Source organism: Microcaecilia unicolor, chromosome 3 (genome assembly GCF_901765095.1).
Source record: "Microcaecilia unicolor chromosome 3, aMicUni1.1, whole genome shotgun sequence".
Lineage (NCBI taxonomy): Eukaryota > Metazoa > Chordata > Amphibia > Gymnophiona > Siphonopidae > Microcaecilia > Microcaecilia unicolor.
Window position 1 is genome coordinate 252,649,514 of NC_044033.1, and position 19,998 is coordinate 252,669,511.

A 19,998-nucleotide genomic window follows, 5' to 3' on the forward strand; every position below is an offset into this window, starting at 1 on the left:
GTCATCACGGTCACGGCCCCCGTGCGTACGCGCGTACGCGCCACGCTTACGCTTTCGACGGACCCCAGCAGACGACCAATCGAGGCCGAAGGAGAGGGCAAGGTCGCTGTCTGTTCCTCGATTCGGCAGCCAATCAGAGCGACGGTCCGTCGAAGGCGGCGGGCGGGAGAACGCGGTTAGACAATGGGGCACAGAAGAGCCAATCACGGACTACCAGAGTAATTGAGAGCCAATGAGACAGCAGAAGACAGGGTACCCGGCGGGTACTAAAGTGAGTTGTTTTTTTTTGTTATGGTCCAGGAGGACAAAGGTTCTTCTCTCTTTGGATTTGGCGGTTGGGTGTGTAAGGGGTTAGGACGGACATTGTATTTGTGACCGTAGCAGTAGTTATTTCGGTTGTTGACCTTTATTGTTCAAAGAAATAAGAATTACGCTAACTTTGTTTTTTAACTCTACTATGCCGGGCCCCGCCCCCCCTCCTAGGAGACCCTCAGTGTACGGTTTTCACACTATAGGAGATCAATAGAAATAAAACTGTAGGAGAAAATTGCTTATATTGTATGTGTCTGGGGAGGGGTTATTTCCGTTGGGCTTTGGAAAGTTGGTTCCTACGGTTTTCACGGTTGTCGTCCCAGACAGGAGACCCTAACAAAACGTAGAGAGCACAGGGGCAGAAAGTACTAGAGGAGCCTCCTGCAAAAGGCAAAGAAACACAGAGTACAGGGAACTGAAAGTTCAGGGCAGACTGAAATTCCCTTTCATTCGTCTGCGTCCCACTTAAGAGAAGGGGATGGGGATAAACTTTGGGCTTGTGTCATTTCTACTTTGAAGGCTGTTAATGAACTGGTCTGTTTATGTTTGATTGATGCAGACAATAATACTTTGGGGTTTTGGGGAAAAACAAGCAAAATTTGCATGGGGGATCCTATACATCCTGCTACCAGCACATCTAAGAAGACATTTATTACAGGAGGGACTGTGGAAGACAGGAAAGCTAGACTGAATCCTGGATAGTTGCAGAATGGGTTGTATTTTGTAACCCTGGACATTTTAACAGGGTGGGTTAGGATTCCTTGGGGTAGTAGAAATTAGCTATTGGGTTTGGAAGGGTAGAGGGTGGTGGTGAGGAGGGTTATTATAGCTGCTCATTGTTATGACGTCCAAGTTGCAATTTGGATGTCCTTTCAAAATGTCCAAATCCAGGGGCCGGGAAACCTGTATTTTCAAAACAAGGTGGACATCCATCTTTTGTTTTGAAAAAACCGTCAGGGATGTCCAAATCCTTAAATTTTGCCGTCCCTAGATTTGGAAGTTTCTGATTTTTGGCGATTTTCAAAACCAAAGACGTCCATGTCAAAAACGACCAAATGCAAACCATTTGGTCATGGGAGGAGTCAGCATTTGTAGTGCATGGGTTCCCCTGACATGCTAGGACACCAATCAGGCACCCTAGGGGGCACTGCCGTGGACTTCATAAATTGCTCCCAGGAACATAGCTCCCTTACCTTGTGTGCTGAGCCCTCCAAACCCACTACCCCCAACTGTACACCACTACCATAGCCCTCATGGGGGAAGGGGGTACCTAGATGTGGGTACAGTGGGTTTTGGAGGGCTCGCTGTTTCCTCCACAAATGTAACAGGTGGGGGGATGGTGCTGGGTCCGCCTGTCTGAAGTGCACTGCACCCACTAAAACTGCTCCAGGGACCTGCATACTGCTGTCATGGACCTGAGTATGACATCTGAGGCTGTCATAGAGGCGGGCAGAATATAGTTTTAAAGATGTTTTTTGAGGGTGGGAGGGGGTTAGTGACCACTGAGGGAGTAAGGGGAGGTCATCCCCGATTCCCTCCGGTGGTCATCTGGTCATTTCGGGTACCTTTTTGTGCCTTAGTCATAAGAAAAACAGGTCGGGGTGAAAACGTCCAAGTGCTCGTCAGGGACATCCTTGTTTTTGTTTGATTATGGGTCAAGGACGTCCAAGTGTTAGGCATGCCCAAGTCCCGCCTTTGCTACACCTCCGACATTCCCCTTGAACTTTGGCTGTCCTTGCGACAGAGTGCAGTTGAAGACGTCCTAAATCGAGCTTCGATTATACTGATTTGGACGTCCGTGGGAGAAGGACGTCCATCTTCCGATTTATGTCGAAAGATGGATGTCCTTCTCTTTCGAAAATGAGTCCGAAAGTGACTCAATCCAGGTTCACACACAGAAGCGTCAGTGACAGAGCAGAGGATTAGAGCTGAGGCAAAGGGCAATAGAATGGAGAATGACACATGGATTCTGTCTCCATCCCCACCTTGTCCCCGCAGGTTCAGTCTCCGTCCTCGTGGGCTCTGTCTCCATCCCCAACCTGTCCCTGCAGGCCCTATCTTCCGAGGCACAGAGAAATAAAGTGACCAAAGGAACACAAACACATAGTCAGTGATTAGAGACGAGGTAAATCGATCTTGAGCTTCAGGTATAGATAATATATAAATGCCATATTGTTGTTAAAGTGACTCATCCCAGTGTTGCACAGAGGAAATCTGACAGAACCTGGGATTAGTGTTGAGGCACAAAGTGCCTTCTCTCAAAGTCACACACAAAGTGGTGTGCATTGTAATCTACACACAAAGAAACTTCAGTATGGTAAAAAGGGCACATTTTCCATAGAACTACCATCTCCAGACAATGAGGGTGTGAGAGGAAGCTGAAGGATAAAGTAGTATGGTTGAAGTTTTTCGCCACTCTAATAGAAGATGGAGGCTCAGAGAAAATGTCAGAAAACAGTTCTTTCACCGAGAGGTGGGCGAGGGAAAGAACACCTGGACCAGACGGTCTACAGAGAGCAGATAGATTGCCAGGTAGGTCGTGTGGTCCTCATATGCCCACAGGTTCTGCATTTCTCTGAGAAATGTTATACTGTGAACCAACAGCTGCCACAGCTGGGAAGAGACAAACAGTGAAAGAAGGGGTAGAGACAAAAATGGAGACAGACATCAAACATATAAATGGCAAGTGACCGACTCACCTCCAAATGCGCAGTAGAGACTTCCCTCTCTGTCCCGCCCCCGCGTCAAGACGTGATGATGGAACAGAGAGGGAAACTGCACTGAGGAGTGCACCACATGGAAGGGGAGGGAGGGAACCGCCGAGGTCGCTACCGCTCCCCCCCCCCCCCCCCCGGGGTCGCCGCCGGCCCCCCTCCACCCGGACCAGGCCCTCTTCTCCATTGAACTTACAGCGCTGAAATCGCAGCAGGCAGATCAGCTTCCATCAGCCTTCCTTCCCTGCCTGTGTCCCGCCCTCGCCGACGTTACGTCACATGAGGGCGGGACACAGGCAGGGAAGGAAGGCCGACGGGAGGCGATCTGCCTGCTGTGGTTTCGGAGGTGAGGCGCTGTACATTTAATGGAGAGGAGAGGGCCCGGGTGGGGGGGGGGGGGGGGGCAGCAACCTCGGGAGGGAGGGGAGGGCAGGAGAAATGCTGGACATAGGAGGTCTCAGAAGGAGGGGCTCTTGGAGCTGGGAGGGAGGGACGCCTTGGAGCTAGCTGGGAGGGAGGGACGGAGGGGGGCCTTGGAGCTGGGAGGGAGGGACAGAGGGCCTTGGAGTTGGCAGGGAAGGAGGGAGGATGCTGGACATCGGAGGTCAGAAGGAGGGGGGCCTTGGAGCTGAGAGGGATGGACAGAGGGGGGGCCTTGGAGCTGGGAGGGAGGAACGGAGGGGGCCCTTGGAGCTGGGAGGGAATGGGGCCTTGGAACTGGGAGGGAGGGACGGAGGGGGGCCTTGGAGCTAGGGGGAGGGGGGCCTTGGAGCTGGCAGGGAAGGAGGGAGGGTGGGGGCCCTTGCAGCTGGGAGGGGAGGGGGAGGGAATGGGGCCTTGGAGCTGGGAGGGAGGGAGTTAGACATCAAAATAGAACATACCAATACTCGCCCGTTTTAACAGGCTTAACGGCTAGTACCTGCAGAGAAGATTGCAAGAAACACTGGGCATTTTGCCTTTCCAGCAGTTATAATTTTTATTTTTTTTTCGGGGTGGGGAAGATTAGAAAAACACAGATCCCATCCTTGCATCTTACACAGTATGTACTTTCCTCTGAACCAAGAGTGAAAGGGATAGATTAAGGGCAGGCAAAATAAAATGGGGGAACATTTTGGGTTCTGAATGTATGTATGTCCAGCCGAGTGACCCTGAGAAGCCTACAAGGACTAGAAACCAACACACCTGGAAAACAACCTTTTATTAATCTGAAAAGCACGTGGAGTAGAAGAGATGAGACATCAAGTGAGACAAAGCTGGAGTCTGTGGCATTCTTTAAACCTACAATTCTGTCAAACTGAGGTTTTCAATTTATTACCAGAGTACAGACTCGGAAATCACTTGCATAAAGTACTCCTTACACCGTGGTGTAAGGAGTACTTTATGCAAGCGGATTCTTTAAACCTAACCAATTCTGCTAAGCATTTTCATCACGTGTGGAGCTGCAATTGACCCCCCCCCCCCCCCCCCCCCCATGAGTAGTATGAAGGCCTTCACGATTAGGGCAAAAAAAGAGAAGACAGAGGAACCAACTCCCAGGAGTCCCAGTGAAGACCCTAAGGATTATGGCAGTTAAGGATGCAAAGGAAGCCGAGGGCAAAGCCTTTACAAGGCCCAGGATACCAACTAGAAGTCCAAAGTCAAGCCAGGAACCCTTTAGACAAGGAGCTTAAGAGCATAAGCCCAAATCCAGTACTATGCAAACCAGTCTGGAATGCTGGGCGAGCGAAAAAGACAACAGGGAATGGCAATCAATTGGTGAGTCAAACAATCCAACACAGGCCTAAATCCACCATGTAAGAGGAATGATGATGGGTCAAGGGGCAAGGTCTAGCAGTCCAAGCAGGGCATGTTTAGGTCACACTCAAGGAGGGATAGAGCAGCATCAAGAGCAGGCAAGGCCAAGGGATAATTGAGACTAAGTGTTCAGAAGGGCACCTGGGTCAACCCTAGAGTGTAAAAACATTTCAGTAAACACTTAGGAAGCACAGCGTGCGTGCCAAGACACTTGGACACCATCCAGTGCCCATTATGCTCCTTGTGATCAATTGGAAAGTGGCCCCATCTGCCAGCACCGATCGAGAACGCAAGTGGTCGGCAAGAGCTCCTAGGCATTATCATGGCGAGCGAACAGGAGGGTCTATAAATAGGCAGATCAAAGTTGAGAGGAGAGCATGCAAGACACTGAATGCCCTAAGGCGAGGTGTTTCCTGACAGATTCCCAATGTCATGCTCAATCCTGGCATTTCTCACACCAAGTGGGTGCTGACAGGTGAATGGTTTCACTCTCTTCCAAGGTACACATTGTTCGCAAATCAAACAAACCCCCCCCCCCCCCCCCCCCCCCCGGTAACAAAAGGGAGAAAGGTCAAACCGATGATAGAAATTGCAGGGCCTCAATCACAGATGAGGTGTTATGGCACGTTAAGAACACCCCCTACTAGCCCAGTATGAACTCCATCTCCCCTCCAATACACAAACAGCTCTACCAATGTACCTCATTCCACACTACACCCACATGGTAACCTAGTAATGGAACCCCTTCCCCAATATACAAGCAGCTCTCAGCACCTCATTCCTGCCTTAACAGTAGAGGAGTGTGGTAGCCGTGTTAGTCCACTCTTAATTCCGATCTGACGAAGAAGGGCAACCTTCGAAAGCTAATCAAGAAATGTATTAAGTTATGTCCAATAAAAAAAGGTATCATCTTATTTTCTTTTCCATGTTTTATTTTGTTTGATTTCTATTGACTGCCTTAACAGTGAATCCAGCTAGCCCAATACCAACTAGAGCAGTGTACCTCACTCCTGCCTCATTGGACCTCCTGCCATTCTGCTACTATGAGAATGGCACAATTTTACCACTCTTTCTTAACCATACCCCAAAACTTCAAGAAGCATAGGCATGTAGTGGTACTGGGCTCTTATAATTTCATCGTTCTGTGCATGAATTACTAAGAAACTAGCAAAGTTCCCACTCTCAATCTGATTACAGAAAGACAGCAGAGATATCTGGGGGCTCTAGTAAGAAGCCATTCCCCCAGCACCACCCTACAGCTGCCACAATTGCATCAACAAGCGGGTGGTACTACACACACCAGAAAGAAAAGCCATGACCAAACATTTCCCATGAAAAAGTTGAAGAAATTCCTGCTCTGCATCAAGAAGAGCTCTGCTAAGTGAAGGTCACTGGGATTAGTGAATGACACGGAGATAAAGTTTGTCCGTGTCATTCACTAATCCCAGTGACCTTCACTTAGCAGAGCTCTTCTTGATGCAGAGCAGGAATTTCTTCAACTTTTTCATGGGAAATGTTTGTCCGTGTCCCTGTGGGTTCAGTCTCCGTCTCTGTAGTCCCTGTCTCCGTCCCATCCCTGCAGGCTCTGTACCTGCAGAAGCCTTGGACACTTATGATTTTATATTTAAATCTTTTTGTTAAAGTCTAAAAAGGAACAATATGCTGTGCAACTGTTGTGTATAAATGCCCCTCTTTGTCTCCCTAAGGTTCAGCTCCAATCCGTGACACTTTGTACGAATTGGGGATGAGACACTATCTTCCTGTTCCTCAGTTCTAATCCCTGGCTCTGTTACAGTCTATGTGACCTTAGGGTGAGTGACATTTGAGGCGTATTTTCAAAGCACTTAGACTTGCAAAGTTCCATAGGTTACTATATGGAACTTTGTAAGGCTAAGTGCTTTGAAAATGAGCCCTTTTATCTCCCTGTCCCAGCTCTAATCCCTAGCTCTACCACCGATTCTATACTAGGACTCTGGGACAAGCCAGTTTTTCTTCCTGGCTCTAATCCTGGCCCTTCCTCTGATCCACACATGACCTTCTTTCCTCATCTCTCAATAGCTGTTTAATTGAAAATCCAGTTAAACACTTTGGGTCCTATCTTCAGCCTGTCAAGTTTATTCAAGAGCCTCCTATGAGAAACCGTGTCAAAGGCTTTGTTGAAATCTAAGTAGATTACATCTATCGCACGTCTTTGATTCAGTTCTTTGGTCACCCAGTCAAAGAATTCAATGAAAACCATGTTGTCTCGGATCTTCCAACTTATTGGATTACAGAAATTCACTACCCTTTCCTTCAGCATTGCTTCCATTACTTTTCCAATAACCGAAGTGAGGCCTGTAGTTTCCAGCTTCTTCTCTGTCACCACTTTTGTGAAGAGGGACCACATCCACTTTTCTCCAATCCCACGGAACCTCACCCGTCTCCAAGGATTTATTAAACAAATCTTTAAGAGGACCCGCCAGAACCTGTCTGATATTGAGGGAAGGCGGTAGAACTAGAGGACATGAATTGAGGTTGAAGGGAGGCAGACTCAGGAAAAATGTCAGGAAGTATTTTTTCACGGAGAGGGTGGTGGATGCTTGGAATGCCCTCCGCTCCATGGATAAATCCTTCTTATCTGTTCCCTTCTCCACTACTGCCAACTCCAGACTTCGCGCCTTCTGTCTCGCTGCACCCTACGCCTGGAATAAACTTCCTGAGCCCCTACATCTTGCCCCATCCTTGGCCACCTTTAAATCTAGACTGAAAGCCCACCTCTTTAACATTGCTTTTGACTCGTAACCACTCGCCTCCACCTACCCTCCTCTCTTCCTTCCCGTTCACATTAATTGATTTGATTTGCTTACTTTATTTATTTTTTGTCTATTAGATTGTAAGCTCTTTGAACAGGGACTGTCTTTCTTCTATGTTTGTGCAGCGCTGCGTACGCCTTGTAGCACTATAGAAATGCTAAATAGTAGTAGTAGTGGTGGAGATGAAAACGGTAACGGAATTCAAAAATGTGTGGGATAAACACAAAGGAATCCTGTTCAGAAGGAATGGATCCACAGAAGGTTAGCGGAGATTGGGTGTCAACACCGGTAATTGGGAAGCAAAGCTAATAGACAAATCTCTCTTGTCGTCCCCCTTCTCCTCCACTGCTAATTCCAGGCTTCGTTCCTTTTCCCTTGCAGCACCTTATGCCTGGAATGGTCTTCCTGAGCCTGTACGCCTAGCTCCATCTCTACCTGTTTTCAAATCTATGCTGAAAACCCACCTTTTCACCACTGCTTTTGGCGCCTAACCACTACTCAATTCCCCTATCCTTGTTCCTTCTCACCCAGTACTTTCCTCGCCCTTAATTGTCTTGTCTGTGTGTATTTTTAGTTTGTAAGCTCTATCGAGCAGGGACTGTCTCTCTGTGTCAGATGTTCAGCACTGCGTGCGTCTGGTAGCGCTATACAAATGTTAATAATAATAATAATACTGGGCAGACTTCTAGTGATAAGTAGTAGTAGTACGGTCTGTACCCTGAAAATGGCAAGGACAAATCAAGGTCAGGTAAACTCACTGTATAAGCTACTTTACATGTATATCTTGTTGGGCAGACTGGATGGACTGTACAGGTCTTTATCTGTCATCATCTACTATGTTACTATGGTATTTTGCAGCAGTGTAGCGCTAAATACTAATTTTTGCCATTGAATCAGACAGGGGGAGTGTCAGGGCAAGATGTATTTCCTGAAACCTTGAGGATCAGGAGATTAAAGCTAGGGAAGGGGTGAATTTATTGACTTTAAAAAGGACATTATAACCACAGAGTGAATTCCAAAATTAGCAATTTGTTTAATTTCTTTTAAATCTTTCATACCTAGCAGATGATTGTTTGGAATACAGTTCAAGTTTCAGCTTCAACAAGAAAAAAGGCTTCACAATCTAATTAGCGCTTAATTACCTTTACAATATTGCCTGTTTGTTCCATGTGCAAATGTTCTTTACATATTTGGCAAAGCATTCAGTACTTATCAAAAATGATAAAGCAAACACCTCTCCAAATAAGGTTATCATGTTACTGCTGGCCCTTTCCACCATTCTCCCCCCCCCCCCCCCCCCCCCCCCGGGCTCAGATAGCACACAGCAAAAGCCTCTTAAATGGGACGGCATGACTGAAGGGTGAGGGACTGACCCTGATAAGAAATTTGTTTTACACTTCTGTCTGTTTAACTCAGCCAAGCTAGTTTCCCACCAAGTCATGGGCATTATTTAAAAAGAGAAGGGAGATTTCCCCAATTCCCCTTCCCATCCATTGCCCCCCCCCCCCCCCCCTTTACATTTCTTGTTTCCATTCCATTCTGGCTGGAGGGGTCTTCTCATACTTTCTCTTCCCCTCTTGCAAGCTGAAACGCTTGTGACTTGCCCCCTAGTCCTATAAGAAGATGTTGAGCAGAACCAAAGCCAGAGGGAGGGTATTGTCTGATAAGCAGCACTTCTGTATGTAGGGAGGCAACCTTGACACCTCTGACCCCAAATCGTCAGCCTGCAAGCGTTGGCAGTGTTGGCGATACTGAAGAGGGGTCCTGATACCCAGCTGCCTATGAGACCTCCCCAAGCAAGGTATCTTTCATTGGTGAGCTTGGGAAGAAAGAGAAAACTCCTCTATGGATTTAATTTATTCCCTGTATTAAAAGGGGGATATATAATTTGAGCAATGATGAGAAAATAAATACTAGATAGGCGGCTGCATTTTCTAAGTGTAATGTGCTGTCTTTCCTCCACTTCTTAGAGGCAGGGATGGGAGCAGGACAAAGTCCATACCTAAACTGGAGGGCCAATGGCCAAGTAACAATGTAATGCCCCCTTTCATGGCAAGATTGCCATCTCTAAGGGGTCAACAAGCCTCGCTGGAGAGGTGTCCGTCACCAGGACCAGTGGCTTTTTGTCTTTCTCCATTTGACAGCAGGAGGGCCATTTCATTTTCATAACAGAAGGAGCTGTGCGCTTCCAGGGCATACCCATGTGCTAAGAGCTCCTTGGCACTACAGGTGGGTGTGCTGGGCACCTCATAGGTCCGGTGGAAGTGCCGGTAATCCACCTCATAGTGGTTGACCTTCTCAAAGAGCATAGGCTCAAAGCGGTGGCCCCAGAGGATCTCACAGGGCAAGTAGGAGCTTCGGCATTGAGTGGTCATGGCTGTGGCCTCCACCATCCCCTCCAAGATCACCACCAGCTCAAAGTCTGCAACCTCCAGCTCAGCACGGCTAATTTCATACAAGGGGCTTTCCTCATCGATCTCATGGATGATGGTGATGGGGGACACTAAGAAAATCCGGTCTGTTCCGCTGTCAAAGCCTACATTGATGTCTGTGTGATCCAAGGGAATATACTCGCCCTCTGGGGTGACCCGTTGCTGAAAGAGAAGAAAAATATTAAAAGACGTCAACAAACTTAGCCCTTGGCCTCAACTTGTAAAATCTAACTAGTTCAAGAGCGAAGATGTTCATTAACTTGATGCTGTGTTTTTTTTCGTTCACCGATACTAGTGCGCTGTCTTTCTCAATGGTGCAGGCATGAACGGGTCGGGGCATGTTATGTAATTAGGCACAAAGTTATAGAGTACTGTAATTTACGTACCTAACTGCCAGTACTTAGGCACTAGCATTTATACCAGCCTTTGAGCTGGCATAGTGTGAAAATGTGGACTAGTATTCTATAAAGTGAATAAGGGTAGTGGATTTGATATACTACCTTTCTGTGGTACATCCAAAGCAGTTTACAATTATATGCAGGTACTTTGGCAGTTCCACGTGGAACTGCCATGTAAGAATTGCTGCTCAGCGCCCAAGTGTTTGATGCCTAACTTTGACCAACCTTTCTTGAATTTACCCCTAAGTTCATTAGTGTGCCTGAAAAAATTTTAAGGGCCCTTTCACCAAATAGTAGTGAAAAGTGGCCTTAGCTTGCCTTTATGTGGATCTTTTCTGCACACTTAAGCTATTTTTACTACTGGGGTAAAACAGCAGAATTTCCTATTTTTTGTATTAATGGCCATGCGCTAATTTTGCCTTTATCACGTGAGCCCTTACTGCCGCCCATTTTGTAGGTGGTAAGGGCTCACGTGTGAATCACACACTAATCTGTTAGCGCACAGCAATGTAGGTTTGCAAACAGATTAGCACAGAACACGCCCCACCGTGAGAAAATTAATTTTATTTTATTTTTTTAGTGCATGAGTAACGTGTGCACATCCCAAAATTACTGTGGGACACCTCCGCAAACCTTGCTGTATGCCATTTTTTTTTGCTGCGGTAAGCACACATTGATGCTTACTGCAGCTTTGTAAAAGGACCCCTTAGTGTACTGTGTACAAAGACTAATCAACTTAGCGTGTTTTAATTCATTGATTCGTATTTGTAAACTGGAAAAATGTTAATAGTGAGCATTATAAATTCCCTATTAAAATGAATGCGTGAAACTAATAGAAAAAAAAACACCCAGAACTTGGAAAAAATTAATGAAAAAAAAAATGAAAACTAGCTACATTTTTCTTACATCTGTGCATCCCTGCCACCAGGCCACGATTACCTGAGCTCTTTGGGAGGATAAGAATAGAAGCACCAGAAGGTCTTGGTGGAAGAACACTGGGATGATCATAAGTTTTTATGAGGGCCGAGGATAAATTGTTACCTGCAGCAGTTGTGCTCGAACATGTGCCTCCACCAGGTGGCTCTTCCTCAGGTTTCCCACTCGCCACATGAGACAGAGCTTCCCATCGCGCATGGTGACAACAGCATTCTCACTAAAGACCAACGTCTCATTGCGCTTCTTGGGTTTGGCGATCTTGACCATGATGGCACCAATGATGAAGGCATCGATGATGCAACCAATGATGCACTGGAGCACCACGGTGAGCACAGCCAGCGGGCATTCCTCTGTCACGCTCCGGAAGCCATAGCCAATAGAGGTCTGCGTCTCGAGTGAGAAGAGGAAGGCTGCCATGAAACTGGTGATCTGGAAGAAGCATGGAGAGGGGAGAGCATCATCCGAAGCACCCTCCGGGGCAGGGGACAGATCTCCATGCAAGGAGGCGATGAGCCAAAAAATAAAACCAAAGACCAACCAGGAGACCACAAAGGAGAGGAAGAAGAGGAGAAACATCCACCGCCAACGGATGTCCACGCAGGTGGTGAAGAGGTCAGTCAAGTATCGTTGACTCTTCTCACTCAGATTAATGAAGTGGACATTGCAGTGGCCATCCTTCTGGACAAAGCGGCTACACCTGCGACCGGGCTTGATGTGGGCCTCGCCATTGCAGTACACGGGTGGCCATGGCTTCAGCCTCAGCTTAGGTTCTTCCTCCTCTTTCAAGGAGTTGGGGATCTCGGTGATGCCTCTGAGATGGCAGATGGTACCTGCCACACTCATTGAAAAGTTGGTGGAACTATCACGTCTTGTGCTGAGGTGAACGGAGGCCAGAAGATTTCAGGCTGTGAGCCCTGCTGGTAGATTATAAGCTACAGGATGTTATGGGACTTGGCCCTCAGGATCCTAAAGGAGAGAGAAGTTCTTAAAATATGTCCCAACACAAACATAACAATCACACCTCCCTATTATACCCTTGTAACCTCATGATGGACCTTGCTTGCACCTACCATGACACTTCTTGTTAGAATTTCGCCTCCTTCACTTACATACCCCCCCCCCCCCCCCCCATTTCTGATTCTGTTTCTTCACTCCCTTTGCCTGTTTCCCTCATGCTTGTTCATAAGAGCCACATATGTTTACATATTAAGCAGATGTGAAGCTTAGTATCAGTCTAGGATGACTGTCATCTCTAATCTGGGGTCAGGGCACAATGGACACATGACTCATTGAACAGAACTTTTAGTGTGTATTTTTATTAGACCCTTAGACTGAGGAGGTGCCTCTAGTGCCCAAAATCTACTGGGTTTGGAGGAGTCACCATCGCTCGCAGAGCTGCTGGTTTGGGAGTTTTATCCGCCAGCTGACTAGTTGAGCGACATTCTAGGTTTTCCTGAGAGAACTGGATGGCGGTAACTCGAGCCATAATTTCAACAGGATTCCCTTCCCTTGCTTCCTGGAGTCTCTACAGTGAAGACTCATTTCAGGAGGACTACATCCATTTCAGCTTAGTAATAAAATCCCCGGTTAGGGGAGGGTAGAGAAGCAGTTTGTTTTGGGAGGTCACTAGCGGTAAATGCATCTGCAGATTCCTGTAGGAGGGCTCCCCCTTCTTTATGCTACCCTGCAGATTTGGAGTGAGGGGCACTGGGCATGCATAATTATCAAAGTGAACCATACATTTTTGCATGTTTGAAACCCCATTTTGGGGCTCCTCGACAGTGTGATTCCGTAGCGCCCTCTTGAATATTCGGGGGCAGTCATGACATGCTGCTGTTTCAGATTTTTTTTTTTTGGGGGGGGGGGAGAAGTATACAGTGATTATGTTGGGAGTGGTAGAGGGGGAATTTTCCTTCAAAAATTGTTGAATATCCATTATAGCCAAATGAACTTTACTGTTTGTGTGTAATTTTTCGGTTTTGGCTGTAGTTTTTTTAATAATATCAATAAAAATGATTTTTTTTCCATAAAAAATGAACCATAGATGGTGGATAAGGGCACAAGGATGTGTATTTTCAAAGCACTTAGATTTACAAAGTTACACGGTAATCTGTGGAACTTTGTAAGTCTAAGTGCTTTGAAAATGAGCCCCAAGGTGTGTCACGTCGATGCATTTTATGTGTTTAGAACTGAAAGCATATTGACTCCATCTCGGTCTTTGTCTTTTAACTTGTTTGCCTGTTGATGATTTTCACCAAAGTCTGTCTTTCAGTCACGACCTTCCCTGCCCTGAGCTCACCCTGTGGTCAGCTACAGAGAGCCAAGCATTGATGGGATGAGTACTTATTAAAGGGGTTTTCACACTCATCCCCAGAGTCTCTTTCCAAGGGAGGCAGCTCTTTTGGAAACAGAGACTCTGAGGGCAGATGTAAGACATCAAGATCCGTCTTCTGGGTACATTGTAGAGCAGTCTTTTTCCTCTACGGATACTCTGTGCCCAGTAGAACTCAATTGGTTTGGGCACCTACAAACGTAAAGCGTGAAAATCGTCTGTACATATGTTTTTGTAAATTTTATAGTTTTTGTACTTCATTGTTCCTTATGATACTTTTTAATCTTTTACTATCCTTTTAATTTGATGGAGTTCCTTTCTGTTTGATTGTAAACTGCTCTGACGTATCGCTTGAAAGGTGAATGTACAAGAAATACCTATGAACTGAGTGCATTTTGAAGTTTCTAATGCACATACACTGCTCACCAAAAACATGAAATAAATGAAACAATCATGGAAAAGATGCTTAAAAATCAGAAACTATTTGTTTTAAATCAGAAGAAATCAAACTTTTGTACGGTCATGCACATCCCTAGTGCCCAGGCTACCCCAGAACTAGGGATACCAACCATGCTTTTATCTTACCTGAGTGTGTTTGGTTTGCCATCTGCCCCTTTTTCACGTTTTTGTCTTTCTTATATCTGGGGCTGTTTCTCCTAATTCTTGGTCCGTTACTTTTCTCGGATTCCTTTTGGTCGCTGCTGTCTCTTGTCCTTTCTTAGCTTCTGTGTTTTAAAACAATTTCTAGTGCACTGGAGCTTGACTTTAAAAATATTGTGAACTGATAAATGCTGTATTGTGTTTCCGTGAATACTTTCAGACTGTGACTGATAATAGAGTTTTAAGTCTGTCTCTCTGTCCCTAGTGCTGTTTTCCATGTGAGATGGGCAGAGAATAAGCCTCCAAGCCGTCCCCTGCCCTGACGTGGATCCAAACCCCTTTCATCTAATCAGAGCCCAGACCCCCCCCCCCCACCCCCGCCGAAGCTGACTACTAGATACTCTGGCTTCGGTACCAGCCCAGTTGCACCCTGTGCTGATTGGCTGCACCAGATGTGAGGATCCTGGGTGATTGGTTGGCACTGGCAGGCAGGGTTTGGGCAATGAAGCCATTCGGGACACCAAGTCAAGGGAATTGTCTTGCACTTTATTAATTAGTGATAATATTCTGTATAGAGAAGGAAGAGGCAGACGTGTCCTTTCTGGACTTAGCAAGTCTTTTATTTGGGCAACCTGGGAACAAATCATCTAGCTAGAGAGAAATTGAGCCTTGATGGGGAGGAGGGGGATTTTAAAAGCCATAATATGCAGATAAACATATTTAGATTGAAAAATCCTCTCTGATTGTCTTAAAACAGCTCTTGCCGTGTTCTCTCTTGCAGATACAAAGTGGCTTGTAAGCCCTACAACATTTAAATATTGCTTAAAGTGGAGAGGCACCTCTCTTCCTCTGTCGTTTCCAGGTGGGCTTTTGGTGGTGATGGTGAGGGGGGGTGGGGCGAGAGGGGAGAAAGTGGAGAACTAGTTGTGGTGGGGTTCAGCAGTTTCAGAAGCTGAGGATCGCTTTTGTGGTCTATTCACCAGGTCGTTCATATACCAGGGCTATTTAATAAGGGCAGCTAATTGATTATTGTAAACCAGGGCTGCCCTTATCTCACCCCACAGCTGGTCAGGGTTTTAGGATATATGATCTGCATATGTATGTGAAAGATTTCTGTATCCTAGATCATTAATTGTTGCAAACGTATCTCATGCATATATATATATATAGTGCATTTTTCTAGCAAAAAAAGGGCCAGTACTCAAATGCTAGACCACCGTTTAGGGGTGGGGTGATCACTGAGGGATCCACCCCACAATAGCCAGGCCCCCTGCAACCAGTCACAGAATCTATGACAAGGCAGAATTGGTGTGTAGAGCCTGAGCTCTTTCATTAAAACGTGGGGTCCATGGGTCAATTTTAGCAGACAATGGAAAAGGTGCCGGTACTCAGTACCCCCTCAAAAAAAGCCCTGTATATATATATAGCAGATATCCTGAAAACCTGACTGGCTGGGATCTGGTTGGAGGAGGGGGAGTGTAGGATAGAAATACACATGATGATAACAGATTTTTATTGTATGTGGCTATCTTGCTTGAAATGGTTGCGTATAAAGTTTAGTTATGGTCTCTTTTACTGTGTGATAACATATTTGAGCTTACAGCAGAATGACACAAGGACAGGAAATGAAACAGGAAACCTCGTTGATCTTTCCTTGTCATTTCAGTGCAGGAGGAACCTTAGGTACCTGCCGAGTGGGATCCTCAAAGACATATTACAGTGAGACCGGGCAAAGGCCCATGAAACAGTAAAGGTGGTCGATTGAGTGAGAGTGGTGGTGGTGGAGAGACTGCAGGAAATGGGGTGAACAGATATAATCATTTTACAATGGTTAACTTGTACTCTGGAAGGTACAAGGCACAATGGCGGATGGACCATTCTATGTGGGTCCTACTTCATGCGGCCTTCCTTCCTCCCAGCCTCATGCTTACTAGGATGCTGAGCATAGATGGACCTCAGATCTGATGCTCTTGATGAGCTAAAATAATCCATTTTTCACTGAGCTCGCAGGTTTTCACTCAGCCAATGGGAGGAGAGGCCCCAGTGTTTGGAGGGATGTTGTGGGGTATGAATAACTAGAGCGGGGAGGGCAACTTCTGCCATACTCTCCTCCATATCCCTTCAGCAGCTCCCCTTCCTTCATCAGCTAAAAACCATGGGGGGACATCAGAGTTGGACTGAGCCAGCCCTTCTTTAACCCCCCCCCCCCCCCCCCCCCCGGGAGCTTCATCAGTAACCTGATTCCTCTAATGATGTCCAACCCTCTTCCCTCCCTACCCTTTGGACTTGGGGAAAATCTATTGCTTATTTGTAGGATAAGCAGCATAAAATGTATTGTACTTTTTTGGGATCTTGCTAGGTATTTGTGACCTGGATCGGCCACTGTTCGAAACAGGATTCTGGGCTTGATGGACCTTCGGTGTGTCCCAGTATGGCAATGCTTATGTTCTTATGATGCACACCCCGCCCCCAACACAAATCCACTAGGGTCCGCAACCCGGGCGCTGAAAGAAACCCCAGGGAGTGCACTGCTATGGTGACTGCCTTTAAGAGACCTCAAGGTCAAGTTTATTTCAGTTCCAGATATAATACTTTTGGGTCTAAGCCATATCTACAGTGCTACAGTTTATTTATTAGGATTTATTTGCACCTTTTTGAAGGTAATAAATAGAAATAAATCAAAACAGAGAAAAGAAAATAAGATGATACCTTGTTTATTGGACTAAATACATTTTGCATTAGCTTTCGAAGGACACCCTTCTTCAGATCAGAAATAAGGAAATGTTGACAAATATCTGAATATTTATTTATTTATTAGGATTTATTTACCGCCTTTTTGAAGGAATTCACTCAAGGCAGTGTAAGTAAGAATAGATCAAACATGAGCAATAGGCAATTACAGCAGTAAAAATATTCAAGTAACAATACAAAGTATGGCATAGTATACTACTTGCAATGACTACACAATACGTAATAGAACATTATAATTGGTAGTGAAGGGTAAGGCAAAGTTGTAACATATAGATGAGTAAAAAAATATATAAGTGAAAACACAAAAGCATTCCACCTTTTTGAAGAAATTCACCCAAGGCAAGAAGAAGCTGATCATAGGCAACAGACAATTACAGCAGCAGAAAATGTTCAAATGGCAGTACATGGTGCAGTAAATGCTAGAGACCCCCATACATTCCTCTAGGCATCTCTAGCATTTTATCGAGCGCTAATCAGTGCGCACTAAAAACGCTTCCACACCTTTGTAAAAGGACCCCTTAATTAGCAAGTAGAGGATGGTAAATTGGTCCATTCCATCTGCCCAGCGAAGATGCAACTCAAAATCCCCTGTCTTCCATCTGGCCTCTCATTAACAGATCCAGGGCAACTGCCCTGGGCCCCTGTGCCTGCCCAAAACTGAAAGAGGCACAACCTGGCAGTGGACTTTAGGGCCCCCTTCTGAGTGTCTGCCCTGGGCTCCAACATGTTGAGAGTGAGGAGATTATGGAAGTTGTTTTAGGAGGGTTAATTTATTTCGAACACAAAAGAGCCCTTTTACTGATCCGCAGAAAAATTTGCAGTTACCAGGGTCTAACGCAGGACTACCGCATGGTGGCTGCAAATTTAATACGGAACCGATTGGGGGCGTTCCCAGGATCTTCTGCTGCAGGTCGTGCATTAACATTCGCATTAGCGAACGGTACCTGCTCCTGGACAGTGCAGAAGCAGTTAGGCCCTGCTGTGCAAGTGACGGTAAGTGGTCCCTCATTAACTCCACGTTAGTGTGCAAGATGTACAGTGCATTAACTGCCAAATACCTTCCAAACCCGCTCTTCCCCCATGCCACACCCCTGACACAAAGAGCACTTAACGTGGTTTACTATGCAATTAAAATTACTTCTAAATTACAGCAAAGCCCCTTCATGCTGCTCTGCAGTTAAGTGCTTAATGCATTTCAGTAAAAGAGCTCCAAAGCGCATCAAATAACTTATTTTAAAAAACCCACCAACATTCATTTAAATCAAATCTGTAGCTTCACTATCATACGTAATCCTGGAGGATATTTTGAGATCCCAACTGGCAGGAAATTAACTCAGAGTAAGTGATGCCCTCCAGATCCAGCTCATAAATGGTAAACACTTGGTGTTCTTGTCCAGCAATCCATTTCCCAGGTAAGAGAGATGGACACCTACTAAATATTTCATGTAGTAACGTCTATACACAGTAAATTACAAATATTCTTAGGGCTTTCCCAGGACCTCGGTGCCCACTGACTCAGTGCCTTCCTCCGGCATGTGCCAATGCTTGGGTCTATCCCCAGAAGCCAGGAAAGGAAACTGTCCAAAATGGCTTCTTCACCTGTCCCTCCACAAACCTACTGTGATTTCCCTGAGCCAGAGGGAGAAAATGGGCATTTATCGCCCCTTGGCTCACCTTCTCCAACCAGAGATTTGGAAGCAGGTGAAGGACAGTAGGTGTGATTTGCAGGAGGTTCCTTTTACATCACGTAAGTGCGGCATCTCTCCTGATTTTGGGCAGACCGGGGAGAGAAGGGAGCTTCCAGAAGCTAATGCTCTTAAGCCACTACCCTCCTGCAGTACAATGGATGTCATTCTATGCTCTCTGTGTCAGAGACCAGGGTATGTTTATTTATTTTAGTACATTTCTACCCCACATTTACCCACATGACTAGGCGCAATGTGGCTTACAATAAATCAGGATACAAAACAGGACAATGATGGACCAGAACCAGAAAGTGGTGTTTAACTGTACACCATGAATACTCTCTTTTCTGCCATATAAAAGTAATAAAAAATTATTAATATTGCATTTTTGTTTTCCAAATAGGACCGCTGCACGCCTTGCAGCTGGACACCCGTAGAAACAGATGTGCAGTGTTCTTTCACAGCTGCAATCCAGCCTTTAAATAACTAATGAGATCAGTGTCACGGAGCTGATAACATCACAGGTCTCCGTCTGATGTCATCAGCAGACAGGTTTGCTTCTTCTCTTTTACCACGCAAGATCAAGTATTGGGTTTCCCCAAATTAAAAATGGGATTATGGAAGCTTGGGAAGCTACAGTGCCCCTCCCTCCTAGCTCCCTCCATCACTCGGAAGCATCAGGTGGCTTTTAAAGCAGTTTTTTTCCCCACCGGGCGCTATCCTCTTGCCACTGTTTAAAGAGGGATTTGAGCAGCTTGCCTTGTAAAAGAGCTCCACGCTCTCTGTATATAACACTACTGGATTTCTTGGAAATCTGGTTTTTCCTGCCTTGCTTTTTTGCAAAGCCATCCTAGGGTTGAAGGAGCTGTAGCAGCTCAGGGGCTTCTGCCAGACAGGCCCTGTTGCTTTGGACCTCTCCTCCAGAAGTGAAATGTGTTCCACAGGTTAATCATCTCACAGAAATTCCAAGCTCACTTTGATGAGACGTTTGTACATTTTACATCCTACGAACTCCAGAAAGAAGCCCTCTGCACACAAAACAAGTATTAAGCACTGCCAGTAAATTTGAGAGGCAAAGGTTGTACCCAACATACAAGGTCCAGGGAACACTCAATGAAGTTACATGGAAATACTTTTAAAACGAGTAGGAGGAAATATTTTTTTCACGCAATGAATAGTTAAGCTCTGTAACTCATTGCCGGAGGATGTGGTAACGGTTATCGTACCTGGGTTTAAAAAAAAGGTTTTGACA

General features: G+C 45.9%; 1 protein-coding gene across 1 annotated transcript; it reads right to left on the reverse strand.

The window, feature by feature from the left end:
• Positions 1-9,425: 9,425 nt before the first annotated feature.
• KCNJ14 (potassium inwardly rectifying channel subfamily J member 14) lies at positions 9,426-14,529 on the reverse strand. Its single transcript, XM_030195406.1, is given in 4 exon segments — positions 9,426-9,762; positions 9,764-10,206; positions 11,484-12,344; positions 14,296-14,529. Coding segments are annotated over 3 exon segments (1,284 nt in total). The 5' UTR covers positions 12,222-12,344; positions 14,296-14,529; the 3' UTR covers positions 9,426-9,659.
• Positions 14,530-19,998: the final 5,469 nt, after the last annotated feature.